The 27,476-nt window shown below is 33.4% G+C and overlaps 4 protein-coding genes across 6 annotated transcripts; 3 read left to right on the top strand and 1 right to left on the bottom strand.

Annotated features, from left to right (window-relative positions):
* Window position 1: 1 nt before the first annotated feature.
* LOC106169809 (serine/threonine/tyrosine-interacting protein) lies at window positions 2–8,198 on the top strand. Of its 2 annotated transcripts, XM_024075934.2 has the most exons (9): window positions 2–171; window positions 1,224–1,268; window positions 1,763–1,816; window positions 4,963–5,060; window positions 5,185–5,245; window positions 5,571–5,647; window positions 5,978–6,028; window positions 6,215–6,287; window positions 6,475–8,198. In XM_024075934.2, exons 1-9 carry the CDS (start codon window positions 121–123, stop codon window positions 6,631–6,633), a joined length of 669 nt encoding a protein of 222 aa, XP_023931702.1. In that variant the 5' UTR covers window positions 2–120; the 3' UTR covers window positions 6,634–8,198. The 2 variants fall into 2 exon arrangements, with proteins under 2 accessions (XP_023931702.1, XP_086860500.1); XM_087004374.1 differs by lacking the exon at window positions 6,215–6,287.
* A 304-nt stretch (window positions 8,199–8,502) lies between these two features.
* Window positions 8,503–13,680, top strand: LOC106169811 (eukaryotic initiation factor 4A-III). Its single transcript, XM_013549429.3, has 11 exons — window positions 8,503–8,685; window positions 9,833–9,905; window positions 10,240–10,369; window positions 10,523–10,655; window positions 10,776–10,856; window positions 11,102–11,243; window positions 11,635–11,773; window positions 12,040–12,155; window positions 12,343–12,450; window positions 12,790–12,917; window positions 13,154–13,680. The coding sequence occupies exons 1-11, from the start codon at window positions 8,547–8,549 to the stop codon at window positions 13,168–13,170; spliced, it is 1,206 nt and encodes a 401-aa protein (XP_013404883.1). The 5' UTR covers window positions 8,503–8,546; the 3' UTR covers window positions 13,171–13,680.
* A 181-nt stretch (window positions 13,681–13,861) lies between these two features.
* Window positions 13,862–19,234, bottom strand: LOC106169805 (L-2-hydroxyglutarate dehydrogenase, mitochondrial). The gene is made up of 9 exons (XM_013549420.3): window positions 19,065–19,234; window positions 18,153–18,277; window positions 17,766–17,917; window positions 17,371–17,502; window positions 16,541–16,729; window positions 16,118–16,285; window positions 15,840–15,997; window positions 15,024–15,155; window positions 13,862–14,796 (listed from the first exon to the last, which is right to left on the bottom strand). The coding sequence occupies exons 1-9, from the start codon at window positions 19,196–19,198 to the stop codon at window positions 14,601–14,603; spliced, it is 1,386 nt and encodes a 461-aa protein (XP_013404874.3). The 5' UTR covers window positions 19,199–19,234; the 3' UTR covers window positions 13,862–14,600.
* Window positions 19,235–19,282: 48 nt separating this feature from the next.
* Window positions 19,283–27,393, top strand: LOC106169804 (S1 RNA-binding domain-containing protein 1). Of its 2 annotated transcripts, none has more exons than XR_002886417.2 (18): window positions 19,283–19,452; window positions 19,671–19,882; window positions 20,472–20,589; window positions 20,788–20,926; window positions 21,324–21,420; window positions 21,543–21,762; window positions 21,873–22,078; window positions 22,353–22,510; window positions 22,946–23,039; window positions 23,290–23,397; window positions 23,659–23,750; window positions 24,041–24,123; window positions 24,363–24,469; window positions 24,739–24,924; window positions 25,448–25,612; window positions 25,876–25,965; window positions 26,145–26,243; window positions 26,792–26,963. XR_002886417.2 is itself a non-coding variant. In XM_013549418.3 (18 exons), the coding sequence occupies exons 2-18, from the start codon at window positions 19,683–19,685 to the stop codon at window positions 27,064–27,066; spliced, it is 2,433 nt and encodes an 810-aa protein (XP_013404872.3). In that variant the 5' UTR covers window positions 19,283–19,452; window positions 19,671–19,682; the 3' UTR covers window positions 27,067–27,393. The 2 variants fall into 2 exon arrangements, 1 of the variants encoding a protein (XP_013404872.3); XM_013549418.3 differs by having other exon boundaries at window positions 25,876–25,961; window positions 26,792–27,393.
* The last annotated feature ends 83 nt before the right edge of the window (window positions 27,394–27,476 follow it).

The following is a 27,476-nucleotide window of genomic DNA, read 5'->3' on the forward strand; positions in this document are numbered from 1 at the left end:
GAAAATAGCGAGCGCTTAGTAATATAAAACTCATCTTTTGTTTCCGGTGTCTCAAAATTTAAGATGAAGAGTAACAACAATTTGTACCAAGAAAGCTGTAGTTAATCAACTGCACCAGGAATGATGATGGAAACGTCGCCTATGCCATCCTCTCTTCCAAGTACAGATATGGTGAGCATCATTTACAATTTCAGTTTGGCAAAATTACCCTGAATTGAAACATATATATCACATTTCTCAATAACAATTTTCAGATTGTTGAATTTTGATTTTGATTTTCGACATTTATCAAAGATCAATTTTGACTAAAACATTAGGATATTTATTTTTGTTTTTTGTTCCTTTTTAGGGGGGGAGGGGGGTGGTGAGTGAGTTGAATTGGTCTTTTATTTCTTTTGCTGAAAACGTGTATTTTCTTTTGTTATCACCACATGAGCCTTTTTGAAATCTTGATTATAATTAACTGATAAGTAAAATTTATTTTGTCTGTTACCAGCCACTGTAACTAATTTTACTGCCTGTATTATCGTTGTTGACATCCTACATATTTGTTGTTGAAATGCTACATATATCCACGTAGGGCAGGCTTGACTTTTTAGAATATCTGAAATTTCTTAAATCATTCATCTTGAAAATCTTTACTTAAGCCTTACGCAGCTCTGATAACTTAAACAAAACCTTAGAAAATCCAAAGTTTTTGTAGAGTCAAAATTTAAAGGGCTTCCATTTTTCTGTTTGTGTGCCTATATGAACTTTTCGTTTAACCATTTTCATTTCCAAAATGAAAATGAGAAAAACCAACTGACTTCAGTTTTTCCATTGAAACTAAAATGGAAAAAATGAACATTTTTTGATTCTCTAATTTCTTCACAGGAGAAAATGACGTATAATTCCAATACATTTCCCCCTCTTGATATTAAAAATCAAAGGATATTTCAATTTACTATAATGTCTGGAAATCTGTTGTTTTTTGTATTTTTTATATCATAGAAAAAAATGTAAAAAAAAAGAGGATAATATTGTTTATATATTTTTCTTTTTAAATCGAGAAATGAAAATAGAGGTTAAATTTTCATTTTATTTTAACAATTTATCAAATGACAAGGAAAAACAGCATTTATTTTTATTTTCTGACAAAATGGAAATCACTTTGCCCCTTCCCCCCACCTCCCCCAACAAAAAAGTTTGTTCCTTAAATTGTGCTTTTTATTTTAATCTTTCAGAGGGATACAGATGATTGGCAATACCAGATGAGATGGCAAATGCAGGTTAGTATGTTTTTCTATCACTAGAGTTGACACTGTGCTTAACAGATTGGAGGGAAAAATAAGGTCAAATTTACGTCCAAAATTTTTAATAAGGTACAGCTATAAAACCTCTTTCTACTGCCAGAGAGATTTTAAATAATCAATTTTTTTATTTTTGTTATGAAAGAAACTGGCAATAATGATTTGTATACATTACTGTGCATTTACTCTTGTTTCATATATATATATATATATATATATATATATATATATATATATATATATATATATATATATATATATATATATCTTTAAGATTTATTTTTTCTCCATTGGTAGTACTAGTGCAGTCAAAGACATGCATGCACACACATGGTCATTTTTTTAGTTTTTAAAAGAAGTGTTTTTTTTTGGTAATTAAAGATTTATATCAAGATTGATGGTAAATGTGATGCTAACTGCATTAAACAATTCCTTTTTGTTAAAATTATCATGATAACTTTATATGTTTTCAGGAAATTTTACCAGGCCTTTATTTAGGTCCATATGCAGTAGCAAATAAATCTAGAGTAAGTACAGTCAGATTTAAAGCATTTTATCAAACAGACAAAAATTTGCACTAACTTTCCAAGTCCAAGACTAGTGCTTTTCTAGCTGGGGTGGTGAATCTTTACCCTCTGATATTAAGGGCTTCTAAAATAGTGTACAAAATTAAAATATAGGTCCCAGTGGGAACTCACCCAATCAACTTGTTTGCATCCGCTCCTACTCGCCCCTTAAATGGTGGCTCAGCAGCAGAAGATGATAATATTGTGGGTTAAGTGTAGTTACTCAGATGGACATTTTGAGGCCATACTTGACTTGCATTTACGAATATAGGCAGGGATGTGCGCTACTAAACACCCGGGGTGTGAAATCACCCCCACTGACAAATATAAAGGGTACATGTATGTCTGGATAGGAACACACTCAAGTTGATCACCTCAGATCCCACAGAGTCTGATACAAAAATTTTGTAACAGGCTACTAGTGGACCTGTGGATAGAGAGTTGAATATCTTACACTTAAGGTGACTGATAGTAAAAGGACCAAAGTCATAGAAACAAAGCCCTGGGCTTATAAGTTTTTATAAAAAATTAAAACAAACTTCCCAAAAGGCCAATTAAAGACGGGGATTAAGTACAGTGTCCAACGGATGACGCTCTGGCGCCAATTTGAGGGGGAAAATGCCGTTTTCGGTATTGGGATTTTCTCTATAACCAAGACAGCTATTCAAGTGATTCAAAAGGCCTCATAAAGCTGGGTGAAAGCACTACAGCGCGGTACCAGGGAATTGTCTTAAACTATTTACTTTTGATTTTATCATCTTTTACGTTAAATCAGCCCATATTTTAATGGGTTATTCACTTCAAAAGGCGATAACTTTCAAACAAATAATTTCCTCTTAAACCCCTGATATCATGCTGTAGTCCACATTCCTAACAACAATAGGTGCAACTTTTGTAACGATCGGTTGCTCAGATAGTGAGATATACTTGGCAGCGATTCACTTATCTCGTCAATATAGAAAGCTGTTAAAACAGCCAAAAACGTTCACAGGTTGGTTAACAGGGCTTATTAGTCAAATGCTTAGCTGGCAAATTTACCTGTTATCGGTTATACGATCAGATGGAACCATTGTTTATTGTCATCTAAAAATATTTTGTTTGGGTGCTTTGAAGGGGCAGAAAATCGTGCTTTTGTTACATTTTCCGACCACTCGTTAGGCATGTAAGCGTGCCGCCATTTTGATTGACAGCTCTGGAGAGGGCCCTAGCCTAGTGATGCCCCGTAGGGTGTCAAGGATATGTAGAAGGAAGCGCTAACAAAGGCGATTACGTTTAACCGCAATTAAGAGGTGTGAAGTTACATTTGAACGTTTCAATGGCTCTTTCTCGGCAATCGAGTAATTTTAACTGAGAGATTCCTTCTTTGTTATCGGCAAAGTGATCACATAAAACTGTGTCGAGAGCAAGTGCCCGTCACTTGTGTTAATACGAGTTTTTTGACGGGTAACGCTGCAGGATTATTTTGCACGACACTTTGTAATCGTCAGATCAACGGAAAAAGTCCAGTGATTACTTCATAGTGGTATTTCTCAAAATGCCAGCTAAGATAAAGGGGAGACGCTCAGCTGCACAAGAATCAGCGATAAAAGTGGCTGAGAGAAGGCTTTTGAATAAATATTTTATTTTTACACACATGACACTTAGACCCTATTTGCTTTTTACCTGCTAGTCTTGACTATTCTCGGGGTCTTTTTGTGATTTTCATTTTTGGATACATTTTGAACTCTTTCTTCCCGCTTGATCAGTGATTTTGAAATTGTTTTTCTCCAAACATCGCAAAATGCAAAGCCGCTAACATGCGTTTTTATTTTTATTGTTTTAATCATGCTGTCAACCCTTGCTTGGATTTCTCTCGTTTGTCCATTCACATCACAATTTTTCGCGTGTCTCTCAAGCTCCATGATATCATATCTTGGAGAATAAAATTTTATTTTGGCAACATTAGATTTACCTTTTGCAAACGGCGACCAACAATCATTTTCGGTTTCGTAACGTGTCGCAGATACGCTCGCCGATATATATTGCAAAAATTAGCTAGGCTAAAAGTATCCTTTTTAGCGTTTTTTTTTTTTTTTATTTATCGATTTTTCTTTCATTTGTCAATTAATTTAGACGATTCGATTAACTCTTTTGTCCATTTATTAGGTATTCAGAAATCAGTCATCCGTATGAACAAATAGGACCGGTTTTCCCCAGCCGCCACGCATAGGCCCTACTCTCTTTCAAAATTTTCTTTCTTTCCTCAGGAAATGGACTTTTAACACAAACTTTTCTCTTCCCCATAGTGTACTAGCTAGACTTCTTCGCTGCTAAGCTGATGTGAGACTTATGACCTATTACGGCACACGTAATCGGCTTATAACTCATTAAATGTGCTCCGACCCCCTCATGGCAACGGCCCTTAGTAACAGAGGCGTGGCTTGGTTGTCAGCCTGACTGGGGCGCGTGCCGGTTGAAAAACTCATCAAAAGACACATTTTGCGATGCAAATTCATAAAAATTATTACATCCAACGTTAGATACTTTTTTGATTAATATAAACACACAAAAAACTCAAAAACATGATTTTAAGCTTATTTAACCCTATCACCGGCCTTAAATATTAGCTAGTATGACAGGAAGTATAAGCTGGTGTTAATGGAAGTATTCTATAACATGCAATGGGAGACTTGGATTTAAATTTAAAATTGATTTTATGTAGAGATGCATTTTGTATAAATTTGTATTTTTTTATTTTTTACTTCTATATAGCTTGCAGTAGTGATTTATAGAGCTATGAGGCAGACAAGTATTCAGAATTTTCATGATTAGGTAGAATTTTATTGTTTTTCTGCAATGTAGTCTTCTCATTCATTTTGCAGGATTGAGACACCAAGTTTGTACACGTGGCTTTGAAAAATGTTGGCATTATTTTACTTTGAACTTTGTGATATTATCAATGCAAAAGGAGTATCGACTTGTACCAATTTATTCTGACAAATAGATGAATTCATCTAACTTTGAACTTATTTTAAAAAAGGCCTCAAGATTTCCACAGCTAATGTTGCATAAGGATTAGACAAACTTTTATGTTGTTTTTACATTGAAATATGTTGTCTGTATTTCAGCTCAACTACCTCAAAGAACATCAGATAACTCATGTTTTATGTATACGGCAGACCATTGAAGGAAAATGTATACGACCCAACTTTCCGGATGACTTCAAGTAAGCAGTGTTATATTATTAAAGATGTTAATGATTGGATGTTAAATATGAAAGTAAGTGATTAATTTTTGCATTTATTCTGAGTTGAGTAATGTTCAAATTACCTGTTTTACTGTTATTGTAGGTATATGGTGCTTGACATAAGTGATAGTGTGACAGAAAATATTATACAACACATACCGAAGGTAAGAGAAACTGACTTACTGTTTTATCTACGGAACTTGTGGCCGACCAACCAGCATATCTGTCTGTGTCATTTCAATTGGATGAGAGTAAATTTATTGATAAAATTTCATTATTGCTATGGAGTATAAATGGTTAAAAAATTTTAAAAAATGGTTTATCTTTGCAGCCCTCAGGCTTCTAGCTGGTTTATAATATCAGCAATCATTTTGTCCCTCTTTTAAGTTCAAGATAAATGCAAAGGAGGAAAATCATATTTTCTTACAAACAGCTGAGTGGTTGGTTTATATTCATGAAACTCCAGTCAGTTTCAACTTTGAATTTTAGGTTAATGAATTCCTTGATGAATGTTTAAGTAAGGGTGGCCGTGCTCTTGTCCATGGGAATGCTGGGATATCAAGAAGGTATGCTTATATATAGCATAGATGCAAATGGGTTTTAAACATTAAAAAATATGTGCAAGCTATTTATATCATAGGTCATAATGAACATAGTTCTGCCATATGGAATCACCATTGAGCATAGTAATTACGGTCACGTCTCTTTCTAAAATCTTGATTTCGGCTTGCTGTTATTTAATGAAAATAAAAGAATGAAGTTCTTGAGATACAAATGATAATTCATTATCACAGATATATCAAGTGTCTCAAATAACTTGGGTATAAAATAAATAAAAGATATAGAATATGTATCAGCCTGTACATTTTTATCATGTTCTTTGTTTCTTTATTCAGTGCTGCATTTGTAGTAGCCTATGTTATGGAAAGATTTGGCTTGTCTTTCAGGTAAGCTTTTGACAAATTTGCTTTTGAAAATGAAGGAAATCTTACTTATGGAAAATTAAAAATTGAGTTCTTACCATGTAGTACTTTTATTCTTAACACAGAATTAAGACATTTTTGCATAGATGTAGATCTCATGAGAAATTTACTGTGTATTTTTACACTTACATAGTTATGATATTATTTAAGGGATGCTTTTCGGCATGTACTGAGCAAGAGGTTCTGCATTAGTCTCAATGAAGGATTTATACAACAACTCAAGGTATCATATATTACTTTCTTCATTGCCAAAGTAAGAAAGCTGACAATATATTCTGTTTACTTAAACTATTTATAGTAGATATTTGTTTTTAAAATAAATGTTTTATGAGTTTTATTTCCATATAAGCATACTCTTTTTATTTTTGTTCCCATCATATTGTTTATAATACATTATGGCTTTTTTCTAGGAATATGAGCCAATCTACAAGGCCCGATTGATCTTCCAGAATGGAGAACCATCTCCATCTTCCATCTCAGGACGGACTATGAATAAACGTAAATTTGTAGAGGACAGTGAAATGGACACAGATGATACAGATGACATGTACTCTGCAAGTGGTTCTTGATAGGGGAACAATAACCATGGCAACCCCACACAGGGTTCAATACAAAGTTGATCTCAGGAGGCTAGATTAAATCCACAATGTTAATAAAATTGTGCTCATTGAAGCTGAAGTGCCTATGTGATGGATAGGGAATGATTTTGTCTGCTCTGATTTGACTACACATGGACAGAGATACCTGACAGATTAGTAATGAGGAATTTCTACTCTGCAGATTATTTTCTTAAGCTTAGACATTAACTTTTGATGACTGAATATGTATCACTGCCATTAGTTTGTTCCATTAAGCTAATTGTAAGCCACTTTAAGCTACATTTAAAAAAATCCTATATTACCTTGGTGCCATTTCACACATTTAGTGTATGTGACTTGTCTTTATTGCTTATTCTGGATAAGATAATGCTCTAAACTTGTTCCTTTACTGTCTTAACAAAATGTATCGTTATCTAAAAGATAAGTTTGGTGTAATATATCCAGTCAAAAGTACTGGCAATCAAACTTATCATTATATAATTATCAAGTGTTGATTAATTTTAAAGGATTTGGATTAGTTTCTTGTGTCATTATTAAATAGAAAAGGAAAAAAAAGAAAATCAGTTTAGTGCTTAAAAGAACTCCCAAGGCAAATTATTGTTTTGGATTAAGAATTATATACCTGGAGAGAACCAGAATGAATATTAATAATCCATTATGCCCTCAGTTAAGTATATGTATATATTCAGGACTTGAAAGTAAAAGTTTAGCAGGTTCAGATGATCTTGAACCAAGTTTATTTTTGATGGCAGCAGTGTTGAATCGAATGACATACATAATTTTCTGTGTGTGTCAAGTGTGACATGAATATGGCAAATGATTTCTTATGCTTTTTGCTGATTTTTTAAACAGTTTTCATGTAGATACTCTAGTCTCCATACGGAATATTTCCAGAGTTGACTGGCTATCTACTGAAGACAATGTTTATTGTATGTAGATTAGTTGGTAAAGCCTTATGTTGAAGGTGTACAAGCACTTGTTTCATTTTATATATATGCATTAGATATAAAAAAGGTTTGTTATAGATTGTGATTTATAAGAGCTGTGAAATATAAAAGACTAGAAGAAATATTATGTAGTTAGCAATAACAAATTTTAGTAGTATGCTAATTTTTAAGCATGAATGTGGATATTTTGAATTAAGGCTGTCTCTGATGTGTTTTGACAGGATGTATTTTTGGAATAAACAATTATTGAAAATCTTAGCACTACAACATTCTTACCTGCCCATTGTTTATTTGTAAATTGGTTGTCTGAAAAGACTATATTGATTATATATAGGGGTGATTCCTTTGATTTTGTTAGTGTGATTATTGGATTTTTGGTAAATTCTGATTATTTGTCAAAGTTAAATTTTGTTTTTGTGTTTTGTCACAAGATTGTACAAAGTTGTAGAACTGCACGCCATATAGATGTAAGCACATTAAAATTGCAGGACAAAGATAGAAAAACACTGAAATACACCAGTCCTCAAATTTGAATTATGCATTATGAAGTTAATTTACCTTAAGTATAAAGAAATGTTTGAGAAGGTATTGCTATTTTGTTGTTGTTGTGATACATCTACATGTATATACATTCTCTAATGACAAATGCTTACACATGAATATCTATTCAGGTTCAGTTTTGCGGTTTTGTGGCATTGAAATAAAAAGTAGATTTTTGAAAGAAACAAGGGTTCTGTCTTTCAGAGATTTGTGTATTAATTTTTTTCTCTCACACTTTCTCTTTTAATTTCGGGTTGGTAAGTACGTGGCTGACGTGCTAATGTTGATCAAGGGATAGAGGTCTCTGTCTATCATCTTCTGATCAAGTTGATGTAGTAACCCGTGTTCTGTTTAATCGAAGAAGGGTGATTCCCATTACAGCACTTTAGCTTCAAGATGGCGGCATCATCCCGGCGTGTTCTTTCTGATGATTTGAAAAATGTCGAGTTTGAAACGAGCGAAGATGTCGAAGTGGTACCTACGTTTGATTCCATGGGTCTCAGGGAAGATCTCATCAGAGGAATATATGCTTACGGTAATAAAACTACTACTAGGTTATGGTATTGTCATAAAATGCGCAGGAGTTGGAGCCTGTGTGCCTTTGTTTCTTTTTCACTTTATTTTACTAAACATTGGGTAAAGCATATAGTAAAGAGTTAGAGGACAATTGGAATGAATAACGAATTTGAAAATGATTTTATTTTAAGGCATTTGTTTCTCTCCTTTAATGATATTTATGACAAGATGGCATATGTTGATACGAACTCAAAAGAACAAAACGTCTGTTCGACGTCGATACAGCATCGAGATTCAAGGTGTAAGAGAATTTGAAAATTACTAGCAATGCCTGCTAAAATGGACATTTTGATAAACCTTGTTAGATTATTGAAATGTTGCTTTCAAACAAATTTAATGGACAGTATAAAAAATCAGGAGTTTTAGTTTGTTTCATAACATATCATTCATATTTTCATTTTGTTCCCTGATGCCAAGATACAGAGTCTTAAAGGCCGAATACTTTGGTATCATCTCTGTGGTTAGCCAGTATCAAGTTTGTGTCACTGCATATATGTGGTCTGAGGCAAATGTGCTTTTTAGACCAATTTATGAGGCTTGTGTTTAACTTTATATGAAAATAGTGGTAGGAAACTCCTTCTCACAGCATCTTTTATATATAGTTGGACTCCCAAAAAATTGTATTCAATCAGGCCCTTTTGGATGGCCTGTAACTTGCACCGTGGGAAAAATGATATTTTGACTCTTCTAAAAGAATTGTGATCTTACATTGAATCTGGCTTTTTTTTGAGTGTATTATTGTATACATGTGTAGCACTAAGAAGTTATCTTGTAGCATCAGTTATGCCCTTATTTTTTAGAAATTTGTGAAGTGAATCATGTCATTCCACTGTCTTCTGTAATTTGCAATGAGAGTAGATTTAGTGTTTTCACTTTTTATTCACAAGGGAGCTTCTTTATTTTTCTGTGGAGTTTGAATATTTGTTCTTAGAGGGTATTCATAAGCCTAAAGGGGTCATCTCTTTATGTCCCTGTACCATTACTTTCCTGCATCTTTACATACATACATTGATACATATCACATTTTTACCAGTGGAGAGGATATTTTCGTGATAGTCTGAAATTTTTGTTAGTAAGAAACTTTATCAAGTGTATTTCTATTATAGGTTTTGAAAAACCATCTGCAATTCAGCAGAGAGCAATTAAACCTGTCATAAAAGGAAGAGACATCATAGGCCAGTAAGTAATAGTTGTAGCAATTTAGATATATTTTGTTGTATATCTTAATATATTTCATTTCATTGTTGAGAATTATTTTAGTAAAAAGATGAGTATGGACTACTAAGTCTATGCCATAAGGCTCAAATGTTGGCAAATGGCATGGATTTCCTTTTAGACAAACAAAATTTTAAAAATTTATCAAGAAAACACATTTGGTTAAAAGGAGAGGTATTAGAAACGCAACCAAAAGCTGTTTATAATAAATCATGGTGAGGCTATTTTGATAATTTTTCATATTGATTTTTTTTTTTTGAAAAACTTTATTTTCCTATTATCTGTCTGTATCCTCCAGGGCCCAGTCTGGAACAGGTAAAACTGCTACATTTTCCATAGGAATTCTTCAAACATTGGATACACAAGTGAGAGAAACACAGGCTTTGGTTCTGTCTCCAACCAGAGAACTTGCTGTCCAGATTCAGAAGGTACATTTTTCGTCAAGTGGCCTACTAATGCTTTCCTGATTTTTTTCATTCTGAGGAGGTGAATCCATTTACGTATTCCATTTTCTTTTTTTTTTCTGCAATTTTAAGAAAGCGTTTCACATTTTTACAGAGGAGTTAATTTCTTTAACCTAGGTTATTCTGGCTTTGGGTGATTATATGAGTGTACAGTGTCATGCGTGTATTGGAGGTACAAACATTGGTGAAGATATCCGCAAGCTAGACTATGGGCAGCATGTTGTATCTGGGACTCCTGGGAGAGTGTTTGGTAAGTTAACCTACATTTGCCTTGATGTTATGGTGTATAGTCAATTATAAGGGACAATCCTTAGATACAGTTATTAATGTTAAAATATGAAATAAGAAATTTGTAATGTATATTTTATAGACATGATCAGAAGAAGAAATCTCCGAACACGCTCCATCAAAATGTTGGTATTGGACGAAGCTGATGAAATGTTGAACAAAGGTAAATTTTACTCTCTTCATATATAGCTGCAGTTGACTCTTTCCTTTTCTTATGCCTACATTCTTACTGAGGCTTAGTTTACTATTAATAAAATTCAAATTTAATGGATCATAGACAAGTCAAAGTGAACTTTTGTGGATTAAGTACTTCTGTAAGGATTTGAAATGGCCTTTAGTGTTGTTTGTGTTCAAGTCACAAGTAGAAAATGAACTGGGGTGTTGAGTTATTTATTTTTGTTGTTTTAGGTTTCAAGGAACAGATCTATGATGTGTACCGCTACCTGCCCCCTGCTACACAGGTGGTGTTGTTCTCGGCCACTCTGCCTCATGAGATCTTAGAGATGACCAGCAAGTTTATGACTGACCCCATCCGCATCATTGTTAAACGGTCAGTATCATTATTGCTTCATTGGCTTGTTTGTGTAATTGAGGCCATTTTATTTGAGAGGCAAGGGGAACCATTATGAAAGCATCAGATTGCTTCTGTCGCTTCTGTTTTGTGTGTATTTGAAATGTGTTTTATGTTCTGAATGTTGGTTGTGTTTTCCAACCATGTTGTCAAGAACTGTTCATTTCTTAGACAATGTATAAGTAAGAAGATATGCCAGGAAATGTAAACTAAAAATGTGGACATTTGAATATTCAAGTTTTTTATATTTGTTTAAAATATCTTGAAAATTTATTTTTAGTTGGTAAATGTGTGTTGAAGATTCGAAGAAAAAAAAAGACGGATTTGTTTTTGCCCATTAAATCAGTTTTGTTTTTTTTTCTGTTTTCAGTGATGAGTTGACATTGGAAGGCATTAAGCAGTTCTTTGTGGCAGTGGAGAGAGAAGAATGGAAGTTTGATACACTCTGTGATTTGTATGACACACTCACTATTACACAAGCAGTTATTTTCTGTAATACTAAGAGGAAGGTTAGTGACAAAAATTTTTACTCATGTTAGATTATTTATTATTTTGGAGTACTCTTAATTTGTGCTGTTGCTTGCTAAATAAGGTTATTTATATATTGCTGTTGATTCTAGTTCACTGTCATTACATTTCTTCTACATGAAAGTAATGTATAGATAGATACATCCTTTTCATTAAAATTATTTTATCATGTCACATTAATTAGTAGAAAAATATAAAAATGACCAAAATAAAATAGTGTCCAAGTTAACATTTATTGTCATTACAGGTGGACTGGTTGACTGAGAAGATGAGAGAAGCTAACTTTACAGTGTCCTCTATGCATGGTGACATGCCCCAGAAGGAGAGAGATGCCATCATGAAAGAGTTCAGATCAGGAGCAAGGTAGGTTTACAGGTGATATTGACTTAACGCTGGCTACTGTACATTTCGCTTTAGACAAACAGCTGTGAAAAATGATTGGATTCAGGTGAAGTTTGCTTTGTCAGTGTGAACCAACTTATCATACATCAGCAGATTGTAAGTAAAATTGTTTTTATTTATCTACGTGCTGTTTTTTTTTCCTCTCTAGTCGTGTGTTGATCACTACTGATGTGTGGGCCAGAGGTATTGATGTGCAGCAAGTGTCCCTGGTTATTAACTATGACCTACCAAACAACCGTGAGTTGTACATCCACAGGTATGTTTTATGTATGTCAGTACGACATAGAGCATCTTCATCATATGATGATCATTTCTGAATACCCAAGAGGTATTGGTATTATCAAATTAATTTTTTATGTTGAATTAGTCAAGATAATACGAAATTTTAATTTGTCAAGTAAAAGTTAATGAAATAAACTTTGAATTAAACCAGATTCATTCATTACAAATAGTGGTGCTTTCTCTCAGTTTTTGAAATGGCATTAGGCATGGCTTGTATTGTACTATGTTTTCACCCCTGTGTGTTGATGCAGTTTTAACTGTAAGAATATTAAAGGACTTTTGAGGTTAACACTAATAACCTATGATGCTTCAGGATTGGTCGATCAGGCAGATTTGGTAGAAAGGGTGTGGCCATCAACTTTGTCAAAAATGATGACATTCGAATCCTTCGTGATATTGAACAGTACTATTCCACCCAGATTGATGAAATGCCGATGAATGGTAAATCTTTTGTACCCATCAGATTATTAGTTACTTTTATGCAAATTTCACTTTTACAAATATTTTATATAGTTATATCCATACTTTCCAAAATATTTTGATTAAATCCATGCTAGCAGGAGTTTCCCTACACATAGTAATGACTCTTGTGAGAAGTGTCAGTTTAGTTGATATTTATGCACCTTAACTTATGGTTTACTGGTTCACTACTGATGTATTTATCTTTTACCTTTCAGTGGCTGATTTGATCTAAAGAGGACATTTTATGGACAGTGCTGTGAAAAACACTTGTACAGATTGATAGATGAATAGAGGCATTTTATAAAGTACTTGCAGTACATTTATATTTTTTTTTTGGGAACGATTGGAAAAAAAGACTTCATTTACAGAGCATAAGCAAGGAATAGTAAAGAAAATATGGAATAAGGTCTTGATTTAGTTGACTTTCAGTTTTATGTCAAAGGTGTATATAGATGACTCGATTATGACAAGACAAGAAGCTTTGAGGAAACTTTTTACCAGAAGGCTTCTTTTTGTTTTTATTAGAATATTTTATTTGCCAAGGTTTCTGCAAAAAAAATAGAAGTAGTAGTTTTAAGATGGGAGAAAAATGAACTAAACACTGATACCAGCCGCTGCGAGAATAATTTTTTCAAAAGTTTTTCTGAAGGTCAGAAACCACAAGTAAAATTATTATCTGAAATATTCTGTAGTATCATTTGATTGTAAATAAAATTTTGTACAATAAAAGGCAAGGAAAGTATGAGAGATTTTTACATTAAATGTTTTGCAATATTTATTAGTGCAATTTCTTATTGAGAATGGAATACAACTTCTGCAATTTGTCACTGAAAAGGAAATGTGACCAATTTTTGTCAACACATTTAATACATTACTCTCGAATGCAAACTGATTTGATAAGTTTCATTTAGAAAACACTACACTTTCAACTTTTTTCATTCATAGGTATTTATTGCAATATCAGAAATACCCCCACAAATTGCAATTATTCTCATATGTAAAAAAGAGCACCACATAATATATATTCTTATCAGGAAATAGGTAAGAATCCCACAAAAGATGTTTTATTGCAGTAAAATATCACAGCAAGTGTTTAAATTCTCTGAAGTGAATGATATCTTATAAGACTGATATTATTTTAAAACACTTGTGTAAAAAAAAATTTTTGTCACTAAAAAAGTACTATCAATAATCTATCATACAGGATATATAGCTTATGATTTTTTGAAGATATTCTGATTAAATGGCACCCACTAAAATATGTGCATCCAAAAATAACTGGAATTATCAACTTTGCAAATGTAAATGCATCATAAAACAAATTTAGGACAGTAAGTGTTAATGGCCTCCAATTTTTGCCCTGAAAAACATTTTTGGCATTAAAATGTCAACAGGCAGTGAACTACAGCAAATACAACCACTAAGGGCGTATTCCCAGACATTTAGATCGATCTATCCCCGTGGGGAGTCTCACCTAGATTACTGTCAGATAATTCGGCTTAAATGTCCATCCCGCCTACTACAAGCTGTAAGGGGGTAATCTACTTTCGTGCCCGCTCGGCTGACAGCTATTTAGCGTGAACCCCCAGGGAGTTAGGTCGATCTAGTTTGGATCGATCTAATCTCTGGGAATGGGGTCTTAGTCAAGGACCGATATCATAATCACAGCTCAAAGTTCTCCTTAGCCTTATCAGCCACCATTTTGGCAATGGCCAGAGATGATGTGGCTGCTGGAGATGGGGCATTCCTCACATGGAGCATTCTACTGGCCAGTTCACCCTCACCACTGTCAAACACAAAATCATCCACTAGCTGACCATCCCTGTCCAAAGCCTGGGCTCGGACTCCTGATGGACCTCTGTGTGGTAAGAAAAAACATTTTGAACTTTAAAATAATTAATTGCATGTCAAAGAATGTGCTTGATCAGAATGTGAGAGCATACTAGCTTCTATATTGATAGATGTTATATCCACAAAGATCCCACATGATTTACACATGCAAGCATTTGATACTGCTATGTTGTTTACTCTAATCACAATTAAAAATACCACTTTAAGTATACTATTAATTTCAGTGCATTTTACCTGGTGACATCTTTGATAGTAATTGAAGGCACAAACTTTTGCAACTGTTTAACAGTTGCTCTAATATTAAAACCACGGTACATCTCTCCAATACCATAAGCTAAGTGTTTCATGGCAAGCTTTCTGAGTCCTCTGAAATGAGAAGGGGCATGTATGTGAATAGCTTATGTCACAGTATTGTTCTGCAGTGTATATGAGGCTGACAGCAGAGTATACTACTATTTGATTATAAAAATTCTCTCAAAAGATGCAGGATGTGTAATCCTCTCAAAGAGTTTGTGTCACTGGCACATGCACTTCCACAATGATGCAAATCATCACAAAGTATTGTTAGATATTCACTAAACTTTCATATTTTATGGTAATTACTAACATATTTCATACTATTACCTCATTGAAATGTTTCATATTATAAAAATTACAATTACATATATTAACAATAAAATAAAATACTACCATAAATAAAACTCACCTTTCTGAATTGTCATACCATATTTTTCATGTATTATTGCCAACAAAACATTGTTTTGTTCAAAAAATGTATTTAATTAAGTTTTCAACTTTCATGAGAAATTACCATATATTACATATTTTTTCAATTCAATGCAAGAATGTTATGATTGTCAACCTGACTATCTTACAGCAGTTGAAAAAATAGGAGCAAATACCTATTGATATTACATTAAAAAATTTAGTATCATAGTACAGGTAACACGTTTTTTTAAATTATAACCTTCTGAGACTACAGATAAACAAAGCAAACCTTAACTAAAGTATGTAAAATTTAATGCCATTTTGAAAATAACTGCATCTCACCTGTAGCTGGCAGCATCCACAAAATCCTTGAAATTAAAATCAAGCAGCTTGTAGCCCTCTCTTTTAAATGCAAGCACTGCATTTGGACCCAGCCACACATCTCCATCTATTCTTGGTGTAAAATGAACACCCAGGAAAGGGAAGAGTGGGTTTGGAACCTAAAATACATACATTTGATAAAAAAAACTTAACTTCTTTGCCCAACACCTCAAAATGAGGTTTCCTTTGTCAGATTCAAAATATTATTAGGGGTAAAAGTTAGCTGTAACAAAACTCACAGGATAAATGTTGCCTCTGACAAGGTCCCTTTTCTCTGGTTTGAGCAGAAGGTAGTCCCCTCGGAATGGTACAATCTTAGGTTCGGGGTTACAGCCAGACATTTTGGCCAGTCGATCTGAGTACAGCCCACCACACACAATAACAAACTTGGACTGCAATGGTGTACTCTACAAAATAAATAAATAAATAAATAAATAAATAAATAAATAAATAAATAAATATATATATATATATATATAAAATAAATAAATAATGCAATGATTATTAATTTATAGAGGAGCAAAAACTAGAAAAAAAAAACCTGATCAGAGGCTACTATACCATCGCAAAGTAACCCCATTATTTAATTATTTAACCACAATAATCGGCATGTCACTTTTGAATTTCAAAATAAAAATTAACAATTCATTAAGGGTACAAACCTTTTCTTTGCCAAGTATTGTAACAGGATATTGAATGCCATCCCCATCTTCCTTTGTAGCTGTAAATTCTTTCACTTCAAAATTTGTGTATATTTGACCTCCCAAATTTTCAAATGTTTTTCCATAAGATCTGGTCACAAGTCCCCAGTCAACAATTCCAGTGTGAGGGGAATGTAAGGCCCGCAGACCCTGTAAAAGATTGATTTCCAGAAATATTACTACTATATGAAATTAATGTAAATGCTAGTGATGCATGTGTAGCAACTTTTTACCCCTTTTATACTAATTTTACTCAGCGGAGATTGTTATACATTTCTATGCTGCTTCTGATTGCCTATCTTTTAAGTACAACTGAAGCATTATACTTATTCCCACATTTAATCACTCATGTGGAATCGGTGTTAGTTTTTAAATGCAATTATTACGCTTCACAAGATGCATCTATAGTTAGCACATGCTCTTGTAGTTTTGAACTAAGAAAATAGCTGGATAACGCTGCTGAAAGATCAAGTCTTATGCTCCATAAGATGAAACTAATAATCTAGTAATCCAGGCCCATAGCCAGGGGGGTTCGGGGGGGGGGGGGGGGGGGGGGGGGGGGCAAAGAACCCCCCCCCCCTTTTTGCTGGAAAAAGGTCCACTCTGGGTAAAATTTGACCTAGGTACATGGGGCTTATGTGGTAAAAGGTCAACTTTTTCAGAAAAAGAACCCCCCTTTGAAATTGCTGGCTACGGGCCTGTAATCAGTCCTTTTCAGATCCCCTTCTTTCAAACTTTATATTCAGAGACTAATGACCTTGCATGCAGAATAGCAAAACCATTTTCCCTACCCGACAATTTGGCTCTATCTCTCTAATTTCTTCAGGGCCCACAATTTTAAGATCCTTGACATTGTTCTTTTGGCCTCTGTCATATAGGTTGTCCAGCCGTGATACTTCTTCAGGAGTAGTGGCAACAATAAGCTAAATAACCATAAAAATGGTAACAATATAATTTTGTGCTACCTTTAAAAAATTGTTCACTTTTTAACTCATTCTTGCATCTTTGCTTAAAAAGTAATATCTTGCAATAATGTTGCTGTGAAAATAAAATGAGAGTACAGATGCAGCTTAATCCACCTCATATAAAAGATTTTAAATAGTAAAATTTGTCATGCTAAGGAAACAAGACATTATAAGACATTAAAAACCAGAAAGAAAATAAAAATCCCACAAATTATAATTACTTTTCCACACTTCTTGTATGGTATATTGTTTTCATCACAGTATTTGTAAGTAAGGTTTAGACCATCCACACACAATTTTGCCTTCAATGAACCAGGGGTGTAGTAGATGCCAGCATGAATCACACCACTGTTCTTACCACTTTGGTGTGCAGCTAATAAAAAAAAAAGAAATATGTTAACATATAAACACTAAATATTTCCACATTCAAACATATTTAAGTGACGGTGACCTTAATTAAATACTCTGGGTCAGTGTACATCTTTGGGCAGACATACACATTGCTCTACATCAAAGGAATGGAAAAAGGAGCCCTGTTCTTAAATTTTAACCTCACTCTCCAAAGAATATTGTATGGAATTTGACACAACAAAACAACCATCCTTTACCTAAAATATTTTCTTTTTCCACCACTGCTAGCTTTAACTGGGGATGGTTCAGAGCTAACTGTCTGGCTGTTCCCAAACCAACAACACCTCCACCAACAATTACAATATCATAACTAGGAATGGTACTGAAAATTAAAGAATGCAATGAAAAGAAGTCAAAATGTATCATTACTATAGCACAGCCTCTCTATGTATAAGAAATACAGCCCAGTTATGTATAGACACACTTATAGTGTTTGATGGTTAAAAATTTTTAAATAAATATATATATATATATATATATATATATATATATATATATATATATATATATATATATATATATATATATATATATATATATAGTATTTTAAGGAAACACAGGCCAAACAACACTTTTATTCACTGTATAATTTACTTTATTATAATTATTATCAAAGGAATCAAAACATATCAAATTTATAAGATAATTGCAGTATCATAAAATTTTATGTACACCCCCCTCTTTTTAAACATTCTGTTTTGTGTGTCCATTATAAATATACTGGATAAAGGAAAAGTAGGAGAAACTTTTACAGCAAGATGACCTGACACTCATCTTCAGCACAGATACTATTCATCAATTTATTGATTTAAGTTTGAAAATCCACTGGATTGTCCCGTTTTTTATTCTGGTCACCTTAAATGAACTTCGTCTTACGAAAAAAAAATTCCGATTAAATTATAATACCACATATGTTTCATCAACTTATGACGAAATACATATAAAACTGACACGTTTACAACTTATACAAGCGCTTTAATAATTTATAATGTATAATCTTTGTATTATTTAAGTGCATGGACTATACTGTAGTGTATACAGCAATCAGCTGATAACATGATGCAGGTGCACTGCGCTTTTGCTTATAAATCATTTGAAAGAAACGTTACCTTGTCGACGAATATGTTCTATTGTGTATGTGTGTTCTTGTAAAAGCACAAGAACATCTTGTCATCGCTTCCTTTCCAAAAGCTTCAGCAAAACGTTTGACACCTCCCACCTGTATTGTTACTGGCACTGCCATCTTCACATTTCAAGCAATAGGTGGTGTCTTCATCAAGACAATCCACAGGTACTTTCGTTTACCAAGCTGGTTCATATACATGTGTTAACGTTAGTTTACAAGGGGTACATTTACATAAATGGCTTTCCAGATATATAACACTTATGACATCATATTATGACTTCTGTCAGCGGAAATCAGATCGTTTTTCAAAAGTTAGTGCTTGACTGCCACCTATCGCCAATGAAGAAAACATCACTGCCCGCGAGTTGCAGGTGTGTGGAGGTGCCAGTGTTCTGTCGGGTTTTTATTGTTATTTTTATAAGTAATATTTTTCTTGATAGTTTAGCACCCAAGAAAATTTCTGGAATTCTTTAGAGTGTAATCTTGGCTCAAACCTGTGCTACTCTTTGCACATGTAATTTAAATACAACTTCCCAGTGCCATTTCATATTATATGTTATTGTTATTCTTGATTATTTGTAATTTGTAGAACTCCTTCAGCATGGTTTTTACAGTCAACTGGGATTCGGTTGACCTGATAGTGGAACAACTGCATCTGGAAAAATGGGCAGTCAAGAATGTAATTACCATGTTAGACGAAGACAATACTATACCATTCATTGCAAGGTATAGAAAAGAACAGACAAACAACATGTCTGTTGATAAATTGAGAGAGATTTTGGCTCTTCATCAAGACTTGAAGTAAGTATCTGTCAAAGTTACCCATACCAGTAACCTGTTATGTTTTTTTTTTTTCTGGAACGTATGTATTTGCCTCAGTTTTCAAACTTCGATGCTTTGCAGGTAAGACCTCATTTCACCCTATGTTAGACATCAGATGTGACGTCACCTTCAAGTAGCATGCATATGTAGTATTAGTTGCTATATACCTATAATAAAAAGACTAAAATTTTATCAAGCATGTGCATGAACTGATACAAAAGGAATCCAAATGTGAACTATATACTAAAAAGTGCGATTGAGCCTTGGAGGATACACAATTTTGACAGTTGGTTGATATTTATAGCCTCAAGAGTTTGTAACACTGTGTGTTATGAGGCCTTACCTGCATCTAAGGCCGGAAACTGAGGCACTGTAAGTATACATGTATGTATACTTGCCAAAAAATTTGAACCAGATTTACAACCCTAACCCATCCCTAAACACACCTGCCTGAGGAGAGTTGCATGTAACATGGGACAAAAAAAAAAAAAAAAAAAAAAAAAGAAAAAAAATCAATTAAGGATCCAATTGTGTTGGTTTCTTAGCTAATTTTATTCCATCATTACAGGACTTTGATATCGAAAATAAACAATGTGTGCAAAAGCATAGAAAAGCTTGGGAAAATGAACCCACAACTGCAAGCTGCTTTCCAAAATGCACAGAGCGCTGAAGAAGTGGATCACTTGGTCAGTATCATGCTACCATACCATTATATATTTGAAATGTATATATGAACCATTCTCTAATATCAAGTTAGAGTAATATAAACATGACACCTATGAAAAATCTTAATTTGAAGTGGATTTTGTGAAATCCTTCAAAAATGCTGCTGATGTTTCTTAACCTCTATTATTTTTGTACTCTACCTTCTATTTATTTTTCAGTATGCCCCTTACAAGCCTGGCAGCAAAAGATCACTAGCAGAAAGAGCTAGAGAGTTGGGATTGGAGCCTCTGGCTATGAAGGTTTTGCAGTCTCCAAACACTGTGGATCTGAATATGTTTGTCAAAGCTGGACAGGAAGGTATCTTGTTGTAACTACATGTGCTGTCTGTTCGATGTATGCGTGTGCACTTGTGAAAAATTTATCAGTCAAATTTTATCACAGCATTTTTGTCATTAAACATACATGGTGTGTGTGCGTGTGTGTGTGTGTGTGTGGGGGGGGGGGGGGGGAGTCTCCTTATCAGATTTCTTGTAGTGTCTAAGACTAGACAGTGCATACTTCTAGCAAGAAAATTATTATATGAAGCAGTTCCAGATAAATTTTGCATACTTAAAACATTTCTGTTGTAAACCAGTTACTTCTGTATTTTTATCTTGAGCACTTGGACTGTTACATAAAAGCTGCAGAGGCATTTTCTCTTCATGGTCCTGTCCGTTAAGATATTCAAAGATTCCATGTTTTTTTTTAATTCCAGGTTTATCATCAGTTTCAGAAGTGGAGGAGGGCACAAAGCATATCATTGCAGATGTCATTGCTAAGAATAAGGAAACCATGGATAAAATGAGAGACCTGTAAGTGCACTGAATAACAAATGGTGCAGGGAAGTTCTCTTTGCATGAGCACTTGTTAAAATACACTGAAATTTTGAATCTACAAATTTAGTAATACCATAAACTTTTTTTTTTAATTTCAGGTGCCAACATGCATATATTACGCTGGAAAGCACAATGTCTAAAAGTCTAACAAAGAAAACAAAATCCAAGGAGACTACCTCAACTGCTGCTGGATCAGAAAAGAATATTGTCGAGAAGAAAAATGAAAAGACGTCTAAGCAAGACAAAAAAGCAGATGCACAAAAATATGAACAATACTTTGATTTCAAAGTGCCAGTCAAATATGCCAAGCCACATCAGGTAACATGTATTGTAATACTCCTCTTTTTACAAAATTGAAGTTTTATTCAATAAAATTCTGGGACAATGATGATTTCAATTAACTCTACTTGGCTTTTATTAATTCAAAGGTTTTAGCAATGAATCGAGGCGAGCACCAAAAGATATTGAGTGTGAAAGTCAACATCCCAGAACAAGTAAAGCAAAGTTTCTGCCAATACTGCCAGAGGAGATGGATTCCTCCTCAAGCCAGTGCACACCTCCGGAAACTCATCTCTGATGCTATAGAGGATGCATACACAAGACTTATTTCTCCACTCATGTGTAGACACTACAGGTCTGTCTCTGAAATTACCTAAAATTATCCAAAGCCTTTCATGGTACAATAGAGAATAATTTTGGACCGTTTAAAGACTACAGGTCTCTTTTTATTCTCAGTTGAAATAAGATGAGAGAAATTTTCACTGGTTTTGAAGTTGCCAGATGTTTTGATTGACCTTTTTAGTAACATATTTGGGTTTCTTTGTTTAAAAAGATCTCTAGGAACAAACAGTTTTTAACTGTCATTTATAATCACTGCTGTTTTATATTCTTCCTTGTCTTCAATCCAGATCTGAGTTGACCAAGATGGCAGAAAAGGCTTCTGTTGAAGTATTTGCCTCAAACCTGAAGAGACTTTTGCTCATGCCACCTGTGAGAAACAGGGTGGTACTTGGTGTGGACCCAGGATTTAAGAATGGCTGTAAATTGGCTGTTATATCCCAGACAGGTAGCTGTACTTCAGTTCTTTGATGTAGCTTGATATGTGATTCTTAAATGTAATAGGAAAGATTTTATAAAACTGTATGATTTTGGCAATGTTAAACATTTTCCTTTTACAATTTTTTTAAATATCCTGTTTTAGAATAGACTATGTTACTGATTTTTTCCTCAGTAATAATTTTTCCACTCCTTATGATATCTTCGTCCCATATAACTTGAGAAAGGAAAAGATAAGTTGCAATTGAGTAGAAAGGTAGTTGTTAGTGTAATGATGATTTTTAGGGAAAAAGATAATATGGAAGATAAATTATATTGAATTGTTCAGTTGATACATATTGTTTTTTGTACATATTAACATAATTTATCATTTGATGTGGAATTTCAGATTTTACTCTTAATATACTTCAACAAAATTGTAAAATTGTTACTTCTACATTTCCAGGTCAGATTCTTGAAACTGGTGTTAGCTATCTACATGTAGGACGAGCTGCTGAAAAAGAGAGAGAGAAAATAAAGGAGATATGCTTAAAGTACAGGTATATACAGATTATTTTCTTGTTGTACATATTTTGTCAATTTGAATATGAAAAATCTAAAGTGGTAAAGGAATTTCAAAATTGTGGCCTTTAGATTTAATAATGTGCTTTATTATACCCCATTTGAGTGAGAGATTTTAAAAATTGCCTTTATCCCCACTCTGTGATACTTAACTTTGAACAAAATCATGTAACACTTAACTGTTAGTATTTCAACATGACACTCATTTTTGTCCTTTTCCCCCAACAGATGTGAAACTGTAGCCATAGGTAATGGAACCGCTTGTAGGGAGACTGAAGCTGCATTTTCAGACATGATTCAAAAGAGATACTTTGCTCCTCTCAGTGTTATGTACTGGTAAGCTATGTGGATGTTGTACATTAAGTTTACACTTCGTACCCAGTACCTGCTGATGTGAATAGAATGAATAGATGCCGTGTTGGACTGAGGTTGCAACTGATTTCCTTTAGTAAATTTTACATCACGTTCTGTGAATAAGGCCATTTCAGATGTGCAAAATTATTCTTGAGGCTGTTCTTATGAAGGTAAAGGAAACATGTTAGAAATTAAGGATAACTGTAACATATTTTGAAATGATAATATGAGTTTTGATTCCAGTATAGTGAATGAGGATGGAGCTTCTATATACAGTGTATCCAAAGAAGCTGAACAAGAAATGCCAAAATTAGATCCAAATGAAAGAAGTGCAGGTATGTTTAGATAGTAAATGGTTTTACCCAGTTGTGTTAAAATAAGTAAATGTGCATTTACTATTGAAACAACTATTCACAAACTGAGCTGTAACTAAAATAATAAGGCAAAGCAGTTATCTACACTCCATTTGAGTATAGTTCTAAGTATAGATTTTACAGGGTCATATCCCAGTTATGAAGTGATTGAGACTTTGGTTCTATATATAAATAGTTTTACTTGTATGGTTTCATATTTGCAGAAAGGTTGTAGGGAGTTTTAAGTCTATTGATGAAAAATATTTTAACAGTGTCTATAGCGAGGAGATTACAAGACCCTTTGGTGGAGCTAGTAAAAATTGAGCCGAAGCACATTGGAGTTGGAATGTACCAGGTTTGATAAAATCTTGACTGAGAAATGATGTAAAAGGATAACGTATAGCCTATAATGAATCAAGGATATCCTTTGCATTTTTAAATGATGGCTATATTATCACTTGCATCTTAATGCCACAAATAGATAACTTATTTGGAAAGTTATTGATTTACATTTGTAGAATCATTAAGTAAACAAGCTCTAGTCCTTTGATTATCAAATGTTATTAATTTTTGTATTATTTGTCGATTTTACAGCATGATGTAGCTGATTCTCAGTTGAAGTCTAGTTTGGATGGGGTCCTAGAAGAATGTGTCAGTTTTGTGGGCATTGATCTCAATATTTGCACAGAGTCTCTACTAAAGTGAGAATTGTAGAGAAGGAAATATTTAATTATCATATCGTAATTTTAAGAAATTAAGTTTTCAGTATGACTATTTTTATTCATTTATTTATGTTTAAACAACATATTGTATTTCATTGTTTCATTACTTTTGCCCCCATAATATAGTTCCCTTTAATTTTGTTTAATTGATCAGTAACTAAACTTTTGATTTGTTCCTGTTCCACCCATCAAACTTTACGTATTTTGCAGGTATCTAAAATTTTAATATGTAACTATTTCAATTTCAGACGTGTGTCTGGCATGAGTGCCCTCAAAGCTAAAAAAGTAATAGAATACAGAGAAAAGAATGGGCCATATGTTAACAGACAGCAGCTACTTGGTGTTAAGGGACTAGGGCCAAAGTCATTTGAGCAGTGTGCTGGTTTTGTGAGGATTACACCAAATGTGATTGGTGTCACAAATACAAACCATGTGTGAGTGCCTTTTCAAGCTTTTTATTGCTTTTTGGTCCTCGGAAATATTACCACATTGACCATTTCACCCTGACTGCTGCCTCTTTGAAAAAACTGAATCTGCTTAACAAAAGAAGGAAGCCTGCATTTTACAGTAGAAAAAAAAAAGGAAAACAGAAATAGTCTGGCATTCGATCATTTAAGGTGATGTGAAAAGAGAGATTACAAGTTTAAATGTGCTAAACCATATTTTATTCTTTTTTTTTTCTGAATCTCTAAAAAAATGTAGAGAATGGATTAAATTGCTATATTGTTTCAAGGGGAAATCGGATTATGCCAGTTTATGTGTTGTATTATAATAATGAACCAGTGGGTTTTGAGAATAAGTCTGTTATTTATATCAAATTGTCATTACAAACAAACTGAAATAAAATAACATTGTAAGTTATCAGCTTGAAAGTGTTTCTGCGAAATGAACCAATCCAGTTTCAATGTTATCACTGCCAAAACATCAGATATATTCCCTACCTATTTGAATTTTCAGACAAGAGCCTAAGGATGAAGTTGTTAGTAACATTGCCAAAGGAACAAAAAGAAAAGCAGTTTCAAAGACAAGCACCAGTAAGAGACAGAAGATGGATGAGAATCTTTCACCTAATTGGCTTGATATGACATGGATCCATCCAGAGTCTTATGATGTAACAAATAGGTAAAGTACATGTCACATGGAGACAATCATTGAAAGATTTTAGTGACCAATTGCTGGTGTGTTCAGCGATGTATATGAACTTTAGGTGTCATTGGAATGAGGAAATTGAATAAGCACTGTGTAGTTAATAATTATATGATTCAAATCGATCTTTCTAAACAATGTTTTTTCATTTCAAATGCACATTGACTTTTTGTATAAAAATGGAGATAAATACTTCATGCAAATATGGCTTTTTTTTGTTTATCTCATTTGTGATGCAGGCTTTTGAAGAAAATTGGTATAACAGCCAATGAAATTGGTCACCCTTCCATGCAAAGAGCAGTGGACAATTTTATATCTACCTCCAGCAAGTACAGATTTTTTTTTACATTTTTTTGCAGTCAAAGATGTTTTATAGTGATCATTATAAAACTAAAAAAAAAGTAATAGTAAATAGATTTTATTCAAGTAGATATAAGATAAATGTATTGATAATATTCTTAGATGTTAAATGAGATTAGTATTTTTATGCCTCGTTTCTTCTTTATAGGTCTGGACAGTGTTGCAAAAGATTTAAATATAGGAGCTCCTACCCTTGATTTAATATTAAATGGATTAAAACAGCCCCTGGGACAGGATATCAGAGATGGTTTGTAACTCTCATTGCTCTGCTTATGTCAGTAAAGGCTTTTCCAGACTCATATGCATTTATTATTTTAGATTCCTCATAAGTCCAGTAGAGTTTGTAAAAGATCCAACTTTTTAGATCCAATTTGTGGGATTGTTTCAGGAAAAATATGCATCCCCAGTGATCCCCTTATTCCTTCACTGTTATGAAGACCCTTTATTGTAAAATATTAAGAATAATTAAAATTTTTTCCTGTAGTTATATATGTGTCACACCATTCAAACATACCTTGTAAAATCTGCCAGTTGTACTTTGGTGTATCTGTTGGATTTTCCTATAGTATATACAAGAGAAAAAAATACTAACGATAAGTTCTTCACTGTTATGAAGACCTTTTATTGTAAAATATTAAGAATAATTAGAATTTTTTCCTGTAGTTATATATGTGTCACACCATTCAAACATACCTTGTAAAATCTGCCAGTTGTACTTTGGTGTATCTGTTGGATTTTCCTATAGTATATACAAGAGAAAAAAATACTAACGATAAGTTCTTCGTTATTTTTCAGATTATGAAAAGCCTCTTTTTAAGAAGGGTTTGACATCAATCAATGATTTGAAAAGTGGGACTTTTCTCACAGGCTGCGTTCAGAACACTACTCATTTTGGTGCTTTTGTAGACATAGGAGTTGGAAAAAGTGGTCTAATACATGTCAGCAAGATGAGGCCACAGAACATGAAAGGAAAACAGACATTAGAGTTAGGAGACAAAGTTGAAGTTAAAGTAGTCAGTGTTGATGTGAACAGAGGAAGGATTGGACTAGAACTGATAAAGTTGTATTGACCATATTCTGCTATATTTACATGTGCATGTTTCAATGGCAGGTGTTAATTGTATTTGAAACGTGCATAATCTTGATTTAGATAACCTTTCCAGCGTAATTTTGTTGGACATTTCACTTATTTCAGTGGACCACTACCCTTTATCTATCAAATAATATACCATTCATTTGCTCATATTGTATTTGATAAAATTACCTGTGCATTTTACTTTGTACCAAACAGTGAACTCAATGTTTATGTCAGTTCTTCATTAATATTTCTAAAATAAGACTTGAAAAAAGTTTTTTTGTTAATCATTATTTTGTATTTAATAAAGAAATGTATTGCACTGCCTGTATTTGGACTAGAGTGTTTGGGCTAGAACCATGGGACCTATTGAATACAAAGTTAGATTAATTACTGTTATTGCAT

The sequence above is a fragment of the Lingula anatina genome, chromosome 2 (genome assembly GCF_051362555.1).
Source record: "Lingula anatina isolate TDL-2025a chromosome 2, LinAna3.0, whole genome shotgun sequence".
NCBI lineage: Eukaryota > Metazoa > Brachiopoda > Lingulata > Lingulida > Lingulidae > Lingula > Lingula anatina.

What these genes read in the sequence shown, in the direction of transcription:
- LOC106169811 (XM_013549429.3), top strand. Translation starts at nt 8,547, where the DNA reads ATGGCGGCATCATCCCGGCGTGTTCTTTCTGATGATTTGAAAAATGTC. An exon ending in CAGAGGAATATATGCTTACG is followed by an intron (nt 8,686 to 9,832) that starts GTAATAAAACTA and finishes TTTCTATTATAG; the next exon opens with GTTTTGAAAAACCATCTGCA. An exon ending in CGTGAGTTGTACATCCACAG is followed by an intron (nt 12,451 to 12,789) that starts GTATGTTTTATG and finishes ATGATGCTTCAG; the next exon opens with GATTGGTCGATCAGGCAGAT.
- LOC106169804 (XM_013549418.3), top strand. Translation starts at nt 19,683, where the DNA reads ATGGTTTTTACAGTCAACTGGGATTCGGTTGACCTGATAGTGGAACAA. An exon ending in ATGGATAAAATGAGAGACCT is followed by an intron (nt 21,421 to 21,542) that starts GTAAGTGCACTG and finishes TTTTAATTTCAG; the next exon opens with GTGCCAACATGCATATATTA. An exon ending in CTCATGTGTAGACACTACAG is followed by an intron (nt 22,079 to 22,352) that starts GTCTGTCTCTGA and finishes TCTTCAATCCAG; the next exon opens with ATCTGAGTTGACCAAGATGG.
- LOC106169809 (XM_024075934.2), top strand. Translation starts at nt 121, where the DNA reads ATGATGATGGAAACGTCGCCTATGCCATCCTCTCTTCCAAGTACAGAT. An exon ending in AGATGAGATGGCAAATGCAG is followed by an intron (nt 1,269 to 1,762) that starts GTTAGTATGTTT and finishes ATATGTTTTCAG; the next exon opens with GAAATTTTACCAGGCCTTTA. An exon ending in GATTTATACAACAACTCAAG is followed by an intron (nt 6,288 to 6,474) that starts GTATCATATATT and finishes GCTTTTTTCTAG; the next exon opens with GAATATGAGCCAATCTACAA.
- LOC106169805 (XM_013549420.3), bottom strand. Translation starts at nt 19,198, where the DNA reads ATGGCAGTGCCAGTAACAATACAGGTGGGAGGTGTCAAACGTTTTGCT. An exon ending in GGAAAAAGAAAATATTTTAG is followed by an intron (nt 17,918 to 18,152) that starts GTAAAGGATGGT and finishes TTTTTTTATTAG; the next exon opens with CTGCACACCAAAGTGGTAAG. An exon ending in TCAGAGGCAACATTTATCCT is followed by an intron (nt 15,998 to 16,117) that starts GTGAGTTTTGTT and finishes TATGTATTTTAG; the next exon opens with GTTCCAAACCCACTCTTCCC.